Raw genomic sequence first — 19,403 nt, forward strand, 5'->3', positions numbered from 1 at the left:
TCCATCCTTTGGATGTTTCTATATAAATTTACCATTGACGATTTTGGTGGTGATTTATTATGCATGTAGTGAAAGTTAGAAGAAAAAATAAAATAAATTTTACGTTTTATGGATGCCCACAGTTATCAATTTTGTAGTTATTAAAATCAGCACCAAAAACAACTTAACTTCCTTTAAATTCTAAGTCGTACCACTTTCCGCTAACTTAAAACTATAAAACGTACCAAATAACGAGACCTACACACCTTATTTATTCGTTATACAATAATCTTAAGAAATACCATTACATGCTATGCCCAGATTGATAAAACTTTGGGACATATTCATAAAAAAAAATTACATAAAAATATAGCTTTGCGATAAATATTTCATTTCTTAAAACTAAATAACAATATGAGTAACACAATATTATAGTTATAATAATAATTGTATGTGTTAACAATGTTATGAAATTCAAAATTAAATTGTAATTTTGGTGTTTTGGAATGGATGTTAAAAATAATATAATCAAATAACGTTGCTGAGCAATTCTTTTATGAAAAAAAAAACAAATGACGTAGAAAACTTGGTAAAAACCGCCACATAAATTTTATTATTATAAGCACATATATATAATATTTTTATTTATTGGAAAAATAAAAAAAGGAAACCAATGTTATGTGTAATCTTGCTTTGTGTATATTTTATTCACAAAAATACTTTATATTTTAGAATTTTAGTATCATTGCATCTCACTGTATTGAGAAACGCTAGAAAGAGATGGAAGGTCCTATCAAATTTGCCTTTTTTGTCTGTTGAAAAAAACTTTTTAATAATATATTTCTATTTATAAAGTAAGAATATTTCAAAACAATAATTATCCAATATTACGCGAATACATTTTGAAAAAAAAAAAAAAAAATTCAACGGATTTTATAACCGCGTTTCCAATATCATGACACTTATATTGTAAACGCCAGTCGAGTCTAAACAATTTACACGTTTTGATCAGGACGGATTTAAAACACGTTTAATCTCCATTAAAACCTAACCTTATCGCTATACCAACCTACATTTTAAATTTCACATCAAATATTAACAATTTATAAAAAAAAATATAACATGACTTGACAATTCATAAAAAATTTCCAAATCCTATCTCAACAGTTCTAAAATCTAATTTAAATCCTTTAAAACGCGTTTTAAACCCGTCACAATCCGCCCCAACCCCCCAGTTGCCCCCCGCCACATACCTGCGTCCGCTGGTCCCTGTGCGTGTGCGCATGGTGGTGCGCGTGCGGGTGCGCATGCGCATGTGGGTGTTGCGCATGCGCATGCGGGTGCTGCGCATGATGCTGCGCATGTGCATGAGGATGCTGCGCATGAGGGTGTGTGTGGTGGTGCGGGGGCCAGCCTACACCACCGCCGAGTGCATTTAATCTCGCGCCACGGAGTGACATCTGCGGATTCAGTTTTAAAAATTCAAATGCTATGATCACTATATAGTATAAAACAAAGTCGCTTTCTCTGTCCCTATGTCCATATGTATGCTTAAATCTTTAAAACTACGCAGCGGATTTTGATGCGGTTTATTTAATAGATAGAGTGATTCAAGACGAAGGTTTTAGTATATAATTTATTGAGTTTTAGACAAAGCGGGCGAAGCCGCGGGCGGTAAGGTAGTTAACAAATAAAATGACTAGCAGCCTTACTTATAAACGTCTCTTAAATTTGAGAGCCCCTCTTAGCTGTTGATCAACGTTTTTTTCACTTATAAACCCAATTCAGCGTTGAGAAGTGTTTTAGCAACTGTTCAATAATGTCAAAATTTAATCAACGTCCGACCGTGTTTTAAATCTATTTGAGAGACATCATGGCGGATATTATTGTCAAACAGCTGTTGTCAATAGTTGCAAAGATTATAGTTTTATTAGTGTTTTTTATTATTTTTTCAATAAAATGGATATGAATGATACCTTGATCGACGATTTTACCAATGATGTGCAGGAGATTAGTTATTTTAGTATTCGTAGGCGACAAAGAAAACATTATAAACAGAGGGTGAATCCTCTGGACCTCGACGAAGAGGAATTCCGGTCAAGATATAGATTTGGAAAGCATAACATGCAACAAATCATTAATTTGGTCCGGGATGACCTTCGCGTGGACACTCGAGGGGGCGGTATTCCAGTGGAACTGCAAGTGATGGCAGTTATCCGATATTGGGGCCGGCATGAGGTAGATGTGACTTTTGTGCTCTAGTTTTGGATATACACAATAGAAAAGCCTGTATAACGATCTATTACATTACAGATCCAAGAAGATTGTGCTGACATTCACGGAATGAGTCAACAGACACTTTCCCGTTTGTCCCGAAATGTTGCTATTGCGTTAGCTTCAAAAAGTTCGCGTTATATTAATATGCCGTCGAACTCAACCGAGGAAGCCAAAGCAATTAGAAAATTTGAGGTCATATGCGGGATGAAGCGTATCATTGGTGCAATAGATTGCACTCATATTAAGATACGCAAAGTGAGTGGAGAGGCTGGACAGTACTATGTTAATAGGAAGGGACATTACTCCATTAACACTCAAGTATGAACATTGTACAATAACATTTTAGTTTGATCATAGTGTATTTAAAGTAATTAATTTTCATTGTTATGTGTGTTATTATGTGTTTCTAATTTATAATAATATTGACAATAATTACAGGTAGTATGTGACTCTGACCTTAAAATCTGTGATATTGTGTGTCACTGGAGAGGAAGTACACATGATTCCCGCATATATAGAGAAAGCTCAATAAAGCGGAGGTTTGAGCAAAATGAATTTCATGGGAAGCTGATTGGAGATAGCGGGTATCCTTGTACTTCCCATCTTCTAACACCGATATTAAGACCAAGGACACAGGCAGAAGAAAGGTACAATCTGAGTCACGTACGAACGAGGAATACTGTAGAGCGGTGCTTTGGGGTGTGGAAGCAAAGATTCCGCATTCTCAACGAACCAATGCGAGGGTCTCTGCAAGTGATCAAGACCACTATTGTTGCTTGTGCAGTTTTGCACAATTTAGCAATACTCTTTAATGAGTCTATTTTAAATCAAGGTATTTGTGCATGTAAACAAAGTATATTTAATAATGCCAATACATAAAAAATAAACATATTTTAAGCTTTATTTTGTATTTTTCTAGATCCAGGCCTTGAAAATCAATTATTAATTGAACCAACTGTCCCTGACAACATACAACATGAAGACGAAAATATAAACAGGGCCATTTATATTGAAACTTATTTTAATCAATAAAAACCATATTTTATTATTTTTCTAAATTTATTATTTTTTTTTTTAAATATTCCTCCTCTAATACAAGTATTTGGAGCCTCTTCTCGTGAAGCTCCCTCTCTTGTTCCATTCTTAGTAAATGCAACTCTTGTTGCTGCTTCATTAATTCCTCCCTGCTTTTTTTTGCAAGGAGGAATAATTGATGCTCGTAATTGGAATTTGATTTCCCACTGTAAAAATAACATAAACATTAAACATTATTAAATCACAGCTGAACAGGAAATTTCATGAATTCTATTTTCAACATTACATACTTACGTTTTTTTTGGTTTAGCTTTGAAATGATGTGTAGGTTTTGTTATTCGTGGCAATTCAGTGGAGTTTGGCAAATCAGGCTAAAAATTAAAATAATTATATTAAAATAATATAAATTTTATTTATAATACCTACTGATATTTTTTATAACATAACTGATAAAAATATTATACAAATTATTATATAATATGATTACCTTTGCATGTGCAGTGCTTTCTAATGAATCATCACCAGCCTCCTTAGTAACTTCCTATAAATATATAAAATATAATTACTTCAATCTCACAATAAAAAAATATATATGCATAGCGCTATTATCCCTTATTGGATATTCCAAATTAAGGAATAAGAGCAGTAGAAAATGTAAAAAATTAAACCTGTTGGTCATGTGTTGTATCACTATCGAAAGGATTGTTGTCAACCACAAACTCATTAGGCAGAGCTGCTATTAGTTCTTGATCTTCAGGCGGAGGACTTGGTGGTGGAGGCCCCCCGCCTGTCATGTTTCTTGCCTTTCTAAAATTGTGTTCCGAAGCCTTAGCCCGATTCTTCATATTTCTCCACTGATTTTGTATTTGGCTTAAGTCCCTTTTATGGAGTGAAATGATATTATAACTGAAATATAAATACAATAATAATTTTATTACAGGTTACAATTTATTAAATACAAGAAACTGTTAGAATAAGCAAAACTAAAATAACCAACACCAACCAAGACAAAACATCTTCCCATGCAAGTTTTTTTGCTGTATTTGTGTTAGTCGACGTATCCTTATTCTCTAATATATGTGCTCGCTCGAGCACTAATTTTCGAAGCACTTTCTAAAGAGCAATATATATTTATTAATAAGCATTAAAACATGTAAGGAAATAAGTACATTCTATTAAATTTCGTGTGTACATTACGTACCTTATCCTCCTCACTCCAATTCGTCGAACGAGAACGTTTATTAATCATTGAACTCATTTTAATTGCTCTGTGATTTTAATTAAAACTGAATTTGAATACCTATAACAATAATCTCAAATCTGTGATAACGACAAATGTTTGAAATTTGAAAGTTTTCAATTTCCTGTCAGTTAAACGTCATACAAAATGAAGTCTACCATTCATATTTGTCAAAAAGTACATTTTTAGTCAAGTCTTACGTGAATAGCGGGTTTTATTACGATAATGTTACTAGAAAAAAATATATTGACGTTACTTAGTTGAGAGACTGCTGAGACAGGTTTATAAGTATGAATATTTTAATCATTGTTTATGGAGTTGAGAGTTATTTAGCTGAGAGGTGTTTAAGCAACAGATCAGTCAGTTTTTATAAGTAAGGCTGTAGGTTTATAAACATAATATTATTTGTCTAAGTATGTATTTATAGCTTCTTTGTAGTGTTATAATATGATCAGATGTGCGCACTGGGCACTGTGCCTCCACCTCAACTGGTGAGGCGACACGTTCTAGTGTATGGCGCGTATTATAATAAATAAACTATAACTCTGTATAATGTGTGACTAATTGTGTTTGTTACACGTGTGTCTCATGTGCTCGCTCCCCCTCATCATGTGCGCATGTGTGTAGGGGTCTCGTCTCTTCTATCTAGACACCCCTCCCCCCCTCCTTCTCGCTTCCTACAGCGCGTTTGTATATGTATGTTAGCGCGTTTAATTTAACGATAAAATTATATTTTAAAAGTAAATCAATTGATGAACTTAAGTAATGATTTTAATAATAATTAAATGGATAAAAGTATTTATAATCATTTAATTACCAAATAATAATAATATTACATGTCATATTGAAAATAACGATCAAAACCACACCTGCGCTGACTCACAGTCACACCACTCGAATAGTTGTTTTGATCGTCCTATAAATAACGGTCGTCTGCAGTTGCGAGTCATTCTTTTACCGACTTTGGTCGAGTGAAGATGTCTAAGAAATATTGTATCAGAATTTAAAACCTGGTTAATATCCAGCAGCAGCGGCGCAGCGTGCGCATGCGGATGCTGGTGTGCGTGCGCATGCGCATGAGGGTGTTGGTGCGGGTGCGCATGGGGCGCATGTTCCAGTATGCGGTGTTGGGGACACACGGCACCGTTGCCACCGCTCATGTAGCGTACTCGCCGCCTGTAGGGAGGTATAGAGTTATTAGAGAAGGGGTCTTTTTTGCGCAATCAAAGATGTACGGTAGGATAGGAAAAATAACAGTAGGTACAGAATGGGTTCATATTTCGTATGATAAAAACAAATATAGAGGGGTTTTTTAAAGCCTCTCCCAAAAGAAACATTAACTGGGAACGATTTCACTTTAGTTAGAATTCTTTCACCATAAGAAAAGTGTACGGTCGTACATCACGTTGCGCGCTGACTGCATTTTACGCGGACACGCGACATTTTAGTACATATTTCATTAGTTCGCATTCGATCACCATAGCAATCGCGCGTACTCATGACCATCAACATTAACCGTATAGAATTAAGGCAATAAAGGCATCATTGTACTTGATTCTTTTATTCAATATGTACGGGCGCTACGTGGTCCTTCGAGGCGGATCTGAACCAGCGACCTACGATCTCTGTACGGGCCCTACAACCCCGTACAGAAAGTAAAAAGATTTTTATCAGCAGTCAATCTAATTTATTTTATATTTATTAAGGGCTGATTTTTCAATCTTTGGTTAAATCAATAAAGTATTATCTGTCTATCCGTCTCCGTGTATATCCGTCCAATAAAGTATTATACAATAATATACATTATCACCTAAAAACTGTCAAAAAGTGGGCAAGTAACACATTTTTAAAATGGTTGTTTAATAAGTTATTCAATGAATAAGTTTTAACTAAGGATTGAAAAATCGGCCCTAAGACGACTAAATTCTAAATTAATGTTCAACACAACTACGTAGCCTCGTCAAGTAACAATTTTTAGAAAATGGCTGATTCTTTAATTTACTACCTATCGTTACAGAACCACATCACAATACCAATTTAGACGTTACAATTTTTAAAACTACGCTACCCTTAGATACAAAATGTCCATATATTTACCTAGGTTGATAATGGTGTCTCGGCGTCCGTCGCTCGACGGCCGGCGTCGCAACTGAAACGTTGCTTTCACCTGAAAAATTGTAACTTCACATAAAAAAACATCACAATCATAATAGTAACACATTTTTGCACTTGTACAGTGGTTACAAAAAACTAACAAAGTTCTGGGTTCGACTGGAAAAGAGAATATCGCAAAGAAATCTACATTTTGTAGAACACAGTTTTTAAGCACTATTTGTGCAAGTTGTAGATTCCAAAAATATTGGAGGATAATCAGTGATCAAAAATCAACTACTTATAAAGAAAATCAATCATAGAAATAGACATACCTCACAAGGGGACGTATAAATAATTTCTGATTTGTTTTTAAGCATATAGTACGTATAAATAAACGATTTACATAGTTCAAAAAGTAATGGAATGACCGCTAGATGGCGCTATTATAAATGTAGTTTTCGTTCATAGCTAGCACACAATTTTGACGCTTCCAATGATTTTTAATTTGTCAGATTGGTATCGGTAGTTTCGAAGGTATGCTCGAATAGATGAACATACATATTATACAGAGACAACATTCAATGTGAAACTTTGAAAAAACGATCTTGATGTGGGTTTCTTGAAGTAGGTTCTCAATTTTGTATTTGTGCTGTGTGACTCAATAATAACAATAGCCACGAAACAACAATAATGCAGTATTATTTTTGTTCTGTCGAAACCGCTTACTGCTCGGACTGTCACCCGACTTGTTCGACAGCTCGTTTGTCCAACGAACCCGCCCCGGACATTACAAAAACCGGGGAAAAACGCCTCTCTATCATTGACATCAAGTCAACCCAATCATACAACCAACAAATCGCTCGACTCCCTCTCTCTCACACACACGCACATATGGCGACAGGCATATGTGATTATTATTTTTATTGTTGAAGGAAAAATTAGATCACAAGGCGTAGTGGTTACAGTAAAAGTTATCCATCCCGTAATTTGTGTGGGCTCTTATGAAAGCGCTCACGGTTATTCAATCAAACATTTTGTAGCAATGAATAAAATTCATGACGCGTTCTGAACTTGAAATGAACACACACACAAGATACACTCATACACACACTCACCGGAGGACAAGTGCCTGCATATCCTACGTCGCTTCCTGCTCGGACTGTCGCCCGCTTTGCTCGACAGTTCGCCGTCTGAAGATCCCGCCCCGGAGACTATTGACTCGACTGGACCTTCTAAGGGATTTGTGTCCTGGAAACAGTTGTAGGGTATTGTTAGATAAATATTAGTAAGGTGTATTTTAATACGTATTTATTAAGAGCTTATCTGTCCATAAAATGGCGGCAAAGCAAGCAAACACAACCACTAGTTTTACTAGTGTTTATAGGCAGTTATGACCACTTAACATCAGGTGGACCACTTGCTAGATGCTGCTACGAGGACCAGCTATCTCTACAGATTCCTTCTACATTACTCACCATATTGTGATGATGATGAGGCGGGTGATGCATGTGTGATGAGTCCGTCGACGTGCCGGCCGCGCCAGGGCTGACTCGTACCTCTGTAACATAAGACAAATAAATTCTTGGTGACATTTTAATAAAATTTTACATGCTTAGGTCGACGTATGAAAATTATTATTATCAAATTAACCAAACAGAAGTACAGTAGGAATTAGGAAACTATCTAGAATCTAGATGGATGTTGGATATATTGCTTCGAGTAGCTTTCCGCCCGCGACTTCGCCCGCATATACCCGCATAGTTCCCGTTCCCGTAGGATTTCCGGGATAAAAACAATTATATGTCCCTTCCTGATCCAAAAGTATCATAATCGGTTCAGAGAATGAGGCGTAAAGAAGAGACGGGCAGACATTACTTTCGCATTTATAATATTAGTTAGGATTGCTTATAGCAGCTTTAGCTCACACCTCGATGGCGTACCTAGATAATAAGAAGCTGATTTTTTTTTTTTTTTTTAATTCAAACCAATAGTTGAGCTATCAAAGAAACGAACACTTATAATATTAGTATTTAACATAGATTATAGTAATACCACGACGACTTCACAGTTTAATAATAGCGCAGTGCGGCTGTACCATTAAAATTTATCTCTTCCAGGCAACGCACTCCGTATAGAAAATCGGAAATAGAGGAATGTATGTAAAGGTTGGTGGAATTATAATACTGCTAAAGAACATTCACATTTTATCGAATAAGAAAATAGGGTATATTCTTATCTTTTCTTTTCGGTCGCATCGAGAAACCGCCTTTTTAGAAGTTAGTTAGAAATGTTTTATTTATTTGATATCTTATTTAATATTTCATAACTTTGCCAACTTCAGTACGAGAATTTCCTTCAACTTTGACTCAAAAAAAGCGCGGCAAACCAATCGAAAAGCCCAATTTCGCTTACAAAACCCACATCACATTCTAAAGTGGCCCCTATTCTATTTCCCTCACACACTGCTCTAACAGGCACGTGCGAGCGAGACGGCATGCTCGATGCACTTTCGCCTATAAAGTTTTACGTAAGTCACTCAATGTAGGTTAAATGATAACATCGTATAATGTTCGGTCTAGTTTTACAAAGACAGCTGGATATTGCCTGGAACGTGGCCCGCTTTGTGGGGCATGGGGCATATGCGATAGTAGTTTAATATTGCTATATGCAATTGGTTATTGTGTTTTAACCCTAATACAATTCGTGATTATACTGTAATGTAATATGTACTTATAGTAGAGCCATTTTAATAGGCAACATTTGACAGTTCAACAAAATTCAACAACGTAACCTAGTAACGACGACATAGAATAACATGATATTTCGTTTTGTTAGAACTGCACATTTGCTTAACTTTTTTCAATTATGATTACATATTTATAATAATAATGACCGATACAAGTAATTTTAAGATTTCATTCTACTGATAAACCATACTAAACATAATAAACAATTTCTGAATTGAAGAACTGACGTCGCTACAATTTTGTGTCAATAAACCTTTTTTCTTTTTAAATAGCAGAGACGTTACTCTAAAAATCGAAATCTGACATCTAGAATCGAATGCATTGATTACTTGTGAATAAAAATCATCATAAATTAATAAATTCGATTGACAAATGTTTCAAATCCGTATCACTTTAATCGATGTTTTTAAGCAGGTTACCTCTCTTCGAAGATAAAATTGATAGACGTCAAATGTTGCCTATTAAATTGGCTCGACTATAAATACAAGTAACTCGCGTGTGGTATTTGCCTAATATCTGAATCACTGATTCGTTTAAGGGTTCCGTACCGAAAGGGCAAAACGGTACCCTATTACTAAGACTTCGTTGTCTATCTGTCTCATAAACCGTGATAGCTAGAAAGCTGAAATTTTCACAAATGATGTATTTCCGTTCCGCTATAACAACAAATACTAAAAATAAAAAAATAAATATTAAATTTATTAATAAATAAAAATTATTATTATTCCCCATAATATTTATATTTTTTACACTCAAACTCGGTATGAGACCGAGATAATTTTTTTCTGTGTTCATCGTGGTTTGATTCGAGGGCTTTTTGGTTCTATGTTCATCTGAAGTACGTTCAAGAGCATCTTTCATACAGTTATGTAATAAGTGTCCTGTCAGAACATCAGGTTAAAAAGTCATAGAAAAAAACCCAGCTAACTTGCTTAAAACTGTCCAAAAACACAAAATCTGCACATTTCACAAAGCGCCCGAAATTCCAACCGAAAAATCTGAATGAAAGAAAAGAGAAATCACCATATACAAAGCGATTGTTTAATATGCAGTATTCAAATTCGCTTCTCGTCTGGCCGACAGTTTTGAGCGTGAAAATTAGCTCGACAAATCATTTTCCATTGTCTTCGTTTGGATTTTTCGACGGAATTTTATAAAAGCGAATTAATGAATGCTCCCAGTTATACTCTGTTAAACTAATATAATAAAAGAGAAGATTTGAATTTCAGGTGTAATTTGTAATTCTTCATAAATCAACATGGCATCTTTTTTTTAAATAACACGCCGGCGGATAATGGCCTGTAGCCTCATAGGAGGTCCGTGTGTGGCCCATCAGTGGGAACATATGCTGATAATGATGATGACATCAAAGAGAACAATATCCTCTGACACTTACCGACGCTCAACCGCCGCTGATCGTGGTGGCCGTGGTGATGGTGCTGTTGCCGTTTCGCCGGCGCCGGCGGCGGAGACTGCGCGACGCATGCCTCCTTTGGACTGCCGGCGCTGCTGCCATCGCTGCAACAATTAGAAAGACATATTAGAAAATATATTTAGAACTTCTGCTGTGTGTTGGATCTTCGTGTATTGAGTTAGATCAATGTCAACTTGATCCAATTCATAAAGACTTAGATATACCTATGTCAGACTTCCAATTTTGTTTTACTATAATATTTTCTAACACGTACGTGCAACAGCAAAATGAGACATCCAGTCACAATTACAAATTTCTAGTGGATATTTCTCCACAGCAGATATTGAATAATTTTGAGACGGTAAAAATCTTAAAAATTGTAAGTATTATATTTTAGTATGATTTCTCTCATTTACGAAAAAAGTAACATATTTCTTAATTATTATTCTAAATTCAGAACAATTTCATCTATCCTAACATTTTACTCGACCATCGAACAAAACCACGAGCAATGGCTAGTTCACGCTACACCAATACTATTCCGTTATCTAGTCAAACGATTTCCTCGAATTTTTATCTCTCCACGCCGCTTATCGTTTCTGGCAAACCATAGAAGATACTGTGGTCGAAGATAGGCAAATAGAGGACAGACCAGTATAATTAGATCTCTGTGTTCTATAGCACATCATATGGATGGGGGTCAAGTAACTAGATATATATACGTATTCAAACCAGAGAATGCCGTGGTCGAAGACAGATACAGACAGGACCAGTATACTAAGATCTCTGTGTTGTACAACAACGGTTTATGTAATAGGGGTCAACACATAACTGGATATCTATTATCTATTCAAAAATACGACAAATTCCATTCTAATTGGATCCCTCAGTTGTATCGGAACATGTATGTGATAGGGGTCAAATTGAAACTAGATAGATTTATTATTTAGGCATATTTTAAAGGACTTATGTACTTTACACGTAGGTTTTACCTCACATATTGACTGATTTCAACTCTATTTTACGGTACATTAATCGGGTCGCATGCTATCCTATGCATTGCATTAGAACATTAGAAAATCATTGAAAAAGAGATTTTAAATAGCATTTAGTGTATGATAATTTGGAGTCCCTTGCTAATCGCACACTAGCACACACACATACACATAAATACGTATACACGTGTAACTAAAGTATATATGCGTGTTTGTGATGTTATATGTTAATGTTGCAACATACATGTGTGCATCTGTCATCATCTTCCATGTGTGTCGTAATCTATAGGTTTACTAGGTTATGCCTGTAAGATAGATCGTCTTGTCGTTTTGTATTATAGAGTCTGCAACCAGCGATTTCATTCGTGGGCGAGTTTCATCCCCTATTCCATTTGTTGTTGCTAGGCTTAGGCTTTAAGATTTTCAATTTCTTTGAACTCGCTTCTTTCTTTTTTACATGGTTCGTTTAAACAGCTATTCTTCAAAGCCAAAGCATCATCAGCCAGTTTCACCCGCATTGCTCCTGTTGGTCTGCGTCATGATATAAAGTTCCTGAGATTAGCGCGTTCAACAAAAAAACAAATAAACTCTTCAGCTTTATAATATTAGTATTAGTATAGGTAGATAATGCTCTCTACAGCTTCTCTTTGTTAGATATTTTGTTTGAATGAACTCATCTCAGAAACTATTAGTTCCGATAACAAAACTAGGTATAATATTGTTGGCTAGTCCACTTTCACAGCAAAACTATGAGTACGTATAGCATCACACTACGACCGAGATAAGCAGAGTAACAACTACAAATTTTGCGAAATAGTGAAAAATATAACTTTAAGGGCAGACTACATTTCCTGGGTCAATTACCAATATTTTCGATACGCTGAAGAAACACCTTACAAAAAATTTCCAACATCGAGCGCTTTCATATCAACATTGCGAGCAGAGCCGCGCTAATACTAAAAGCTTTTAGCTAGTATCACACAATGTATCTACAGTCTCCCTCGTCCATGTCACCCAGTCACGGCACGCTGGCGCTGCGAACAAAGCGCTGCGGCCATCTTGTGACGTCACGCGCTTACGTCACCGGCGCGCACGCACAAAAACGTCCGCCCTTCACGATTCGACTACCTGCTTGTAGTTTTTGTCGTATAGCAACATGGCAACTTGATTGTGTTTCTTTTTCTTGTATTTACGTTTTGATTACGTTCTTTAAGTTACGTGTACATTGTAAGATACTTTTAATTCGTAACAAATTGCTGTTCATTATTCATTTTAATTTATTTTCAGTATACGTACCAACTACCAACTGTGTATGTGTAATACAGTTGAGCAATTACTTTGACACAATGCCTTTTTCAGCTTTCGCTTGAAGTATTTTTGAATAAATAAATTAACATGTCCAATAGCGAACCTCGCTGTGTCAAATTACCTCCACAGATTTTGCTTCAATAGCCTGAAATGGATTATAGAAATGAAAATGTTTTTGTGTTTCATACAATCCTTTAATTCTAATAGGAACCTTAATTTGATCCTAATTCAACATGTTATCATCAGCTTGAACGATTTAGAAAGGTACATCTTTACCGATCAATATAATAAATAATAATATCTAGCCTGTCTTTTTTTCGAGGTTCTTCTGTCGAAGTCGGGACACTACTTCTAGTTGGTTTAACTAAATAAATGAAACAATTACGTATACTATGGACCATAGAAGCTTAATTAACATTAACTTTCACTCTTCACAATTTCAACATTGGCCCGTATAGGTCACAGTGATTCAAGTTAATTCGGTTAAACGCCCTCAAATTGTGAAGTAGAATGAAAATTGATATTCATATGGCAACTGACAAGTTATTAAAAACGTCTCGACCTAGGTACCTACTTCATATGCATAACCTATGCCACAATATGCGAAAAATTGAAAATATGATAGGTATGATTTCCAAGAATCTTTATTTAAAAAACCCTTTCCGTTTGGTTTCCAGACATTCCGCAAACCTGCGGAAGTCGATAAAAACTTTTAAAAGTTTAAAAACTTACTTCTTACCAACCAATCTCAATCCTTTACATTACTTAAAAACTATTTAGTAATCTGTGATCTAAGTCGAAGCCTTTCAGCAATTTTCAGCCAAAAACAAACTTTCGCGTTTATAATAATAGTAAAATGTACCCAAAAATCTAGTCCAAAATAGCCGCTTATCCAGCCCAAAGCCCAACCGCTTTCACTAGCGCCAAACGCTACGAGGTCACGAGGTCGAGCGAGCTTAATTAAGTAACTGTATGCAACGACATCCCTGCGGGATCGTGGTATCGCGTTACCATCTCGAATTATACTGAATATCAAATATAATGTATTCTTTGATTATCCACTGGGGTATGTACAATCTCTGCTTTATTGGTCAGTTGATGTCCTTCATTTTCAAACCCCTGAGTGCTATTTAGGCAGCCTAATAAATTGACTTTTTCCCCCTTAGGAGGAAACCTAGTAGGTATTCAATACCCAAAAACCAGTTCTTCTCTTTCTCTTTGTTAATGGCTCCATGTAAAAGACTGACCTCGCTAATAATTAGTGTAAATGGGAGCATCAGGAAACCAAAAGCACAATCGTCACGTAAGATTAAACGCAAGTAAATAATATTATTTAATTACTTATTTAGGTTAAGTATTACCTAACAAACTGAGAAAATATAGCTCTCTTTACAAAAAAACTACGAAAACTCATAAAACAGCAGCTAGTCAAGGATATATTAACAAAACGTGAAAGGAAATAACACGAGGAAAAATTACACGGACAATCCGACAATCCGTTCAAAGTCGCGGGAAACGAGTCGTATTCCGAAAAAAAAAAGAAAACATACGAAGGCTATACATAACGAATACCTACTTTTTAATATCGCGAACGGAAGGGGCACACGCAACGCGACCTTGTGTTCGATTATCGACCTTGTGCCGCCGGGCGAAGGTCGCAATTACGTTGACACGGTCTATGCACCTTTTAATGTGGATTGTGGGTACACAATAAAATTCTACGTAAAGCCAATTTTATTTATCTTATTATTTTAAATACTCGTTTATAAACTGTACGTAGACAGATCATTGGCCGTGAAAATATTTCCTTGAAGGTTTTGACGCAGATAGTGTTTTCTAGAAACTGAGATAGGAAAACAATATCACTTATTATATTTATTAAATTAATCACTAGCAAATACCCCTGACTTCGTACAAGTCACTAAAGTTTACTTCAATACTTAGCCATTTATGACCTATAGAAATTCTCCGTACTACAAAATACTAATGTATTTATGCGTCATTGATCATGACGCCATCATGAATCCATTGTGACGTCACATAATCTAAATCTAATGGAGTCCCTAGAACACTAACCTACATTTTTCAACGCTTATAACGAAACATCGTTGTTCCGACTACGCTGTTAAAAAGGCCTATAGAAGCCATTAAAATTTTATAGCCTCATTCGTACAGATTCCTAGTGGTCATATTATGAAATGTCCCATACCGTACCCCGCTACGGGACCCTAGACAGTCATAACCAAGCGGGATTTGTATCCATATTCCCTCAGAGCACTCCCAAATATCCACAAAGGGAACAGGAACAAAACCTTCGGATCTAGGATAAAAAACAACTCCCCTTTGTATTTATCTCAAAAAGTAAAGCCTTCCCAAAGTTTAGTACACGACGATTCCATCGCGACTGTAGGGGACTCGATACATCTTATCGTATGACGAACAAGTGATAACTGCGTTAAAAACAACCGACTTCAAACTTGCACTTGCAAAATTTACAAATACCTACAGACAAAAATGCTCATAAAATAAAAACTACTGGGCCTATCTGAATAAAATTTTTATGGGACCAATTCGACACCATCCCGCATCGAACAAAAAAAGAATCACGTAAATCGGTTCAGAAACCTCGGAGTAATCGGTGTACATACATAAAAAAAAAAAAAATACCGGCCGAATTGATAACCTCCTCCTTTTTTTGAAGTCGGTTAATAAAAAAGTACCTACTTCATACTAAAATAGAAATATTCGTCAATGTCGATTGTGGCAATGAACTTTTGCCCGTAGCTGAATAAAAAGGTCAATTAATCCTAAAGGAGTTACACACATTAAATAGGCAGTTGGCATATTCAAAATGCCTATTTAATGTTCTAACAAAAAGAATGATTTGTTTCGTTAAAAAATTAAATAGCATTAAAAACAATGGTAATGACCATAATATTAACAACTATTTCGTCGTAGAATCACGAAAAGAAAATGAATGATATAAGATACGTGTAGTGCAGATATTGCATGAAATCTTATTCCAATTCGGCAAGTGATTATTTCAATAGTTTCCAGGCAACAACCATTTTTATAAAATTGCAAAAGTCAATAGAAATCAATAGGCAGACATCTACAGAGGTCTTCCAATATTTGTTGCCAACAAAATTGAAAATAATGACGGATGTATCACATCTCCCACTATTCGAAATGAAATTCCAACACCGAATCACTCTTGGCATGTTCCGAGTCCTTCACACAACCCCTAGCAAAAAATCCGAGATAGTTCGATGACCCGGCCCTACCCCATCACGCAATTCAACGAATAAAAACTCTATTATGACCACTTTCGACTCATTTTCCCTTGCAGTATTTTTTAATAACACTCACATTAAAATAGCTCATGCGAATGCTAGCTCAGCTGCTGAGTTCACAAGGTTCAAAATTGAGTGACCGCTTAATAAGGTAAAGGTAACTTTGAAATTTAGAAGTCATGGATTTAGATTTTAAATGCTACGCTCGATTGACCCGTTTGTTTGCGTCTAGACTTGACCTACAATCCGAATTTTTATACTATAACTAATTAATTCCATGATTTAGTGATTACTAAAAATAATCAAAGTTTTCTTGAAGCAAGTTACTCGAAGTTTTAATACAATGTAGGCAAATGGTTGTGTTTCATAACGAAATCACCCAGAAATTTATATTTTATACGTTCGCTAGGGTGAATATGGGATAAAATTATAATTCCCATACCCTTCCCGAAGTTGGGCATCGTGGCAAATACATAAATATATAATTTAGGCACAGTTCGAAGGGAGAGGAAATTGAGGGAACATGCCCTCGAATGCTTCATATTCTATTTCCTTGGTTAATATACCAATTCTTTGCCTATAGATATAGATACTGAATATATGTCGCACTTTTCACACAAACGACTTTCCTCTCCAATCCAAATATCTTAAGAAAGTATCCGTATAAGTTGCAACCCACTTAGTTCAGGATATATCGCCCATTTTTGCAAGTGACTACTATCAAGCTAATTTTCCGTTTGTAGCTTTATTTTGATGAGACGCCCAATAATTTCGTGTACGAAAGTCTCGATTGTGGTAGCTAACAGAGATAACAAGGATAAAAATAAAAAAAAATCAGATAGTAATAAATATTTGAGAACCATCAAATCAAAAAATTTTATCCTTGTTATCTCTGTTAGCTACCACAATCGAGAGTTTCGTACACGAAATTATTCGGTGTCTCATCAAAATAAAGCTACAAACGGAAAATCAGCTTGATAGTAGTCACTTGCAAAAATGGGCGATGTATCCTGAACTAACTGTAAATTTATCAAATAACAGGTCTAAATAGGTGCCATAGAAATACCTTAGCATATAATATGTCAACTATACTAACAAAATGTACTCTAATATAAGGATAAAGTTTTCTTTATTTGAACGCGCTGACCTCAGGAATACTTAGTTCAGGTTTTTTTTGTTGAATTGTTCATTAACTGAGGAAGGCTATAACCCAATTTACGACGTGGGTGAAACCGCGGGGCACAGCTAGATACAAAATAATGTGTGTGACCGTTCGTAATTATCGACGTATCCATGTATATTGTATTATAACCAAGTACGTTCAAAGTGCTTTTGGTTAAATTTTGACGTGTGGTTAGATTATAGTTAATACAGAATATCATTTATATTCGTTTCCGTATAAAACGAGCGAGGTCGTAGGTTGAAGCTGTTATTAAACTGCGTAGGATTTCAAATTATAGAATAGTTAATGGAGATTTTATTAAAATTATGTAAGACAATCATGTTTTATATTATTCACGATACTCTACCTCTTATTGTATTAGAATTAGAGCAATGGCCAGTTCAAAACTATCATTTAAATGACGATGCCTTTAATTCTGAAGGTATTAAGAAACTGCGTCATTAAGGACCTATCTGACAGCTTTATCTCGAACATTCTAGACTTTAAAAACATAAGTAACCAATTGCACACAAAAACGCCAAGTTCACACTAAAGGACACCCGGTTATCGCTCTGTACATTTACCTTCTGCCACCATAAAGGCTCGCTAAATTTCAACACGTTACCAACTCGTCGAGTCAATAAACCTTCCCAGCATTATCAAAACACAAGGAAGTTGTTGATAACCTTAACGCACACACGCGCAGTACGTTACTACATATATGTATACGTATAGAACAACTCACACAGATGCAGATTCCGCTCGCGTAGTTAGTCATTTTATAATTGTTTTAGAGATGGCAAGATAGCCGTTTTCTGATCAAGACAAAGCTAGGAAAATATTTAAAAGCTAGAGTTTTTACAAGTCTGCCTGTATCTATTAATGTTGGTTTATTTGTTTGTTACTATCACACTGTAACGGGATGGTTCGAATTAAATTCATCATAGAGATAGACCATAATCTAATAATGAAACGTGCAGATCTTTCTTATTACTAACACTAGCTTCCGCCCGCGACTCCGTCCGCGCAGAAAAATTAAGGAAAAATTAAGATTAATTTTTTTTCAACGAATTTTTCCGGGATAAAAAGTATCCTATTTTATGCCCAGGATAATAAGGTATAATTATACCAAGTTTCAGTGAAATCGGACTGTTAGTTTTTACGTGATGCCTTCACATAGTTACATACAAACAGACAGAAAGACAGACAGACAGACAAAAATTTATTTAATCACATGTTTGGGTTTGGTGTCGATCCCGTAACAACCCCTGGTATTTATTTTTTCAATATTTTCCATGTACAGAATTAACCCTTCTACAGATTTATTATATTACTAGCTTCCGCCCGCGACTCCGTCCGCGCGGATGTCGGTCTTTGCGTGGATGGTTTATTTCTCCATTTTGAGTAACTCGGACAATGACATCTTATAAATATCTATTGGACCCAAATACGGCTAGGTCTATAATAATACGCAACGTGTGTTCGCGGTACCTACTACAGAACGTCTATGGATAACTGAAAAATTGAGATTAATTATTTCTACGTATTTTTCCAGGATAAAAAGTATCCTATTTTACGCCCAGGATAATAAGGTATAATTATACCAAGTTTCATCGAAATCGAACCGGTAGTTTTCACGTGATGTCTTCACATACAGACAGACAGACAAAAATTTTTTTAATCACATATTTGGGTTTGGTATCGATCCAGTAACACCCCCTGCTAGTTATTTTTTCAATATTTTCAATGTACAGAATTGACCCTTCTACAGATTTATTATATGTATAGATGTATAGATTATAACCTAGATGAGTACTTAATGATTTTTATAGTTAAGTCGCTATTGAGCGGTCAAAGTT

At 35.5% G+C, this 19,403-nt stretch overlaps 3 protein-coding genes across 5 annotated transcripts in view; 1 reads left to right on the forward strand and 2 right to left on the reverse strand.

The window, feature by feature from the left end:
• LOC123702507 (E3 ubiquitin-protein ligase arkadia-C-like) overlaps positions 1-19,403 on the reverse strand; it is a 55,636-nt gene that overhangs the window by 19,510 nt on the left and 16,723 nt on the right. For all 3 annotated transcript variants that reach the window (XM_045650285.1, XM_045650284.1, XM_045650286.1), the window contains exons 2-7: positions 10,769-10,890; positions 8,101-8,183; positions 7,741-7,873; positions 6,629-6,698; positions 5,542-5,707; positions 1,233-1,439 (exon numbers count right to left, since the gene is read on the reverse strand). In XM_045650285.1, coding sequence (XP_045506241.1) covers positions 1,233-1,439; positions 5,542-5,707; positions 6,629-6,698; positions 7,741-7,873; positions 8,101-8,183; positions 10,769-10,890 — 781 coding nt within the window. The remainder of the gene's footprint in view (positions 1-1,232; positions 1,440-5,541; positions 5,708-6,628; positions 6,699-7,740; positions 7,874-8,100; positions 8,184-10,768; positions 10,891-19,403) is intronic.
• On the forward strand, positions 1,678-3,304 carry LOC123702516 (putative nuclease HARBI1). Its single transcript, XM_045650292.1, has 4 exons — positions 1,678-2,217; positions 2,293-2,574; positions 2,695-3,088; positions 3,176-3,304. Exons 1-4 carry the CDS (start codon positions 1,939-1,941, stop codon positions 3,286-3,288), a joined length of 1,068 nt encoding a protein of 355 aa, XP_045506248.1. The 5' UTR covers positions 1,678-1,938; the 3' UTR covers positions 3,289-3,304.
• Positions 3,302-4,855, reverse strand: LOC123702518. Its single transcript, XM_045650297.1, has 6 exons — positions 4,493-4,855; positions 4,295-4,404; positions 3,960-4,197; positions 3,779-3,832; positions 3,586-3,662; positions 3,302-3,497 (listed from the first exon to the last, which is right to left on the reverse strand). The coding sequence occupies exons 1-6, from the start codon at positions 4,547-4,549 to the stop codon at positions 3,302-3,304; spliced, it is 732 nt and encodes a 243-aa protein (XP_045506253.1). The 5' UTR covers positions 4,550-4,855.

Source organism: Colias croceus, chromosome 23 (genome assembly GCF_905220415.1).
Source record: "Colias croceus chromosome 23, ilColCroc2.1".
Taxonomy (NCBI): domain Eukaryota; kingdom Metazoa; phylum Arthropoda; class Insecta; order Lepidoptera; family Pieridae; genus Colias; species Colias croceus.

Bases quoted from the DNA above. Each gene is read 5' to 3' on its own strand.
- LOC123702518 (XM_045650297.1), bottom strand. From the start codon at position 4,549: ATGAGTTCAATGATTAATAAACGTTCTCGTTCGACGAATTGGAGTGAG. The intron at 4,405-4,492 runs GTACGTAATGTA...ATTGCTCTTTAG, and splicing joins ATTGGAGTGAGGAGGATAAG to AAAGTGCTTCGAAAATTAGT. The intron at 4,198-4,294 runs GTTGGTGTTGGT...TTTATATTTCAG, and splicing joins TGGGAAGATGTTTTGTCTTG to TTATAATATCATTTCACTCC.
- LOC123702516 (XM_045650292.1), top strand. From the start codon at position 1,939: ATGGATATGAATGATACCTTGATCGACGATTTTACCAATGATGTGCAG. The intron at 2,218-2,292 runs GTAGATGTGACT...ATTACATTACAG, and splicing joins GATATTGGGGCCGGCATGAG to ATCCAAGAAGATTGTGCTGA. The intron at 3,089-3,175 runs GTATTTGTGCAT...GTATTTTTCTAG, and splicing joins TGAGTCTATTTTAAATCAAG to ATCCAGGCCTTGAAAATCAA.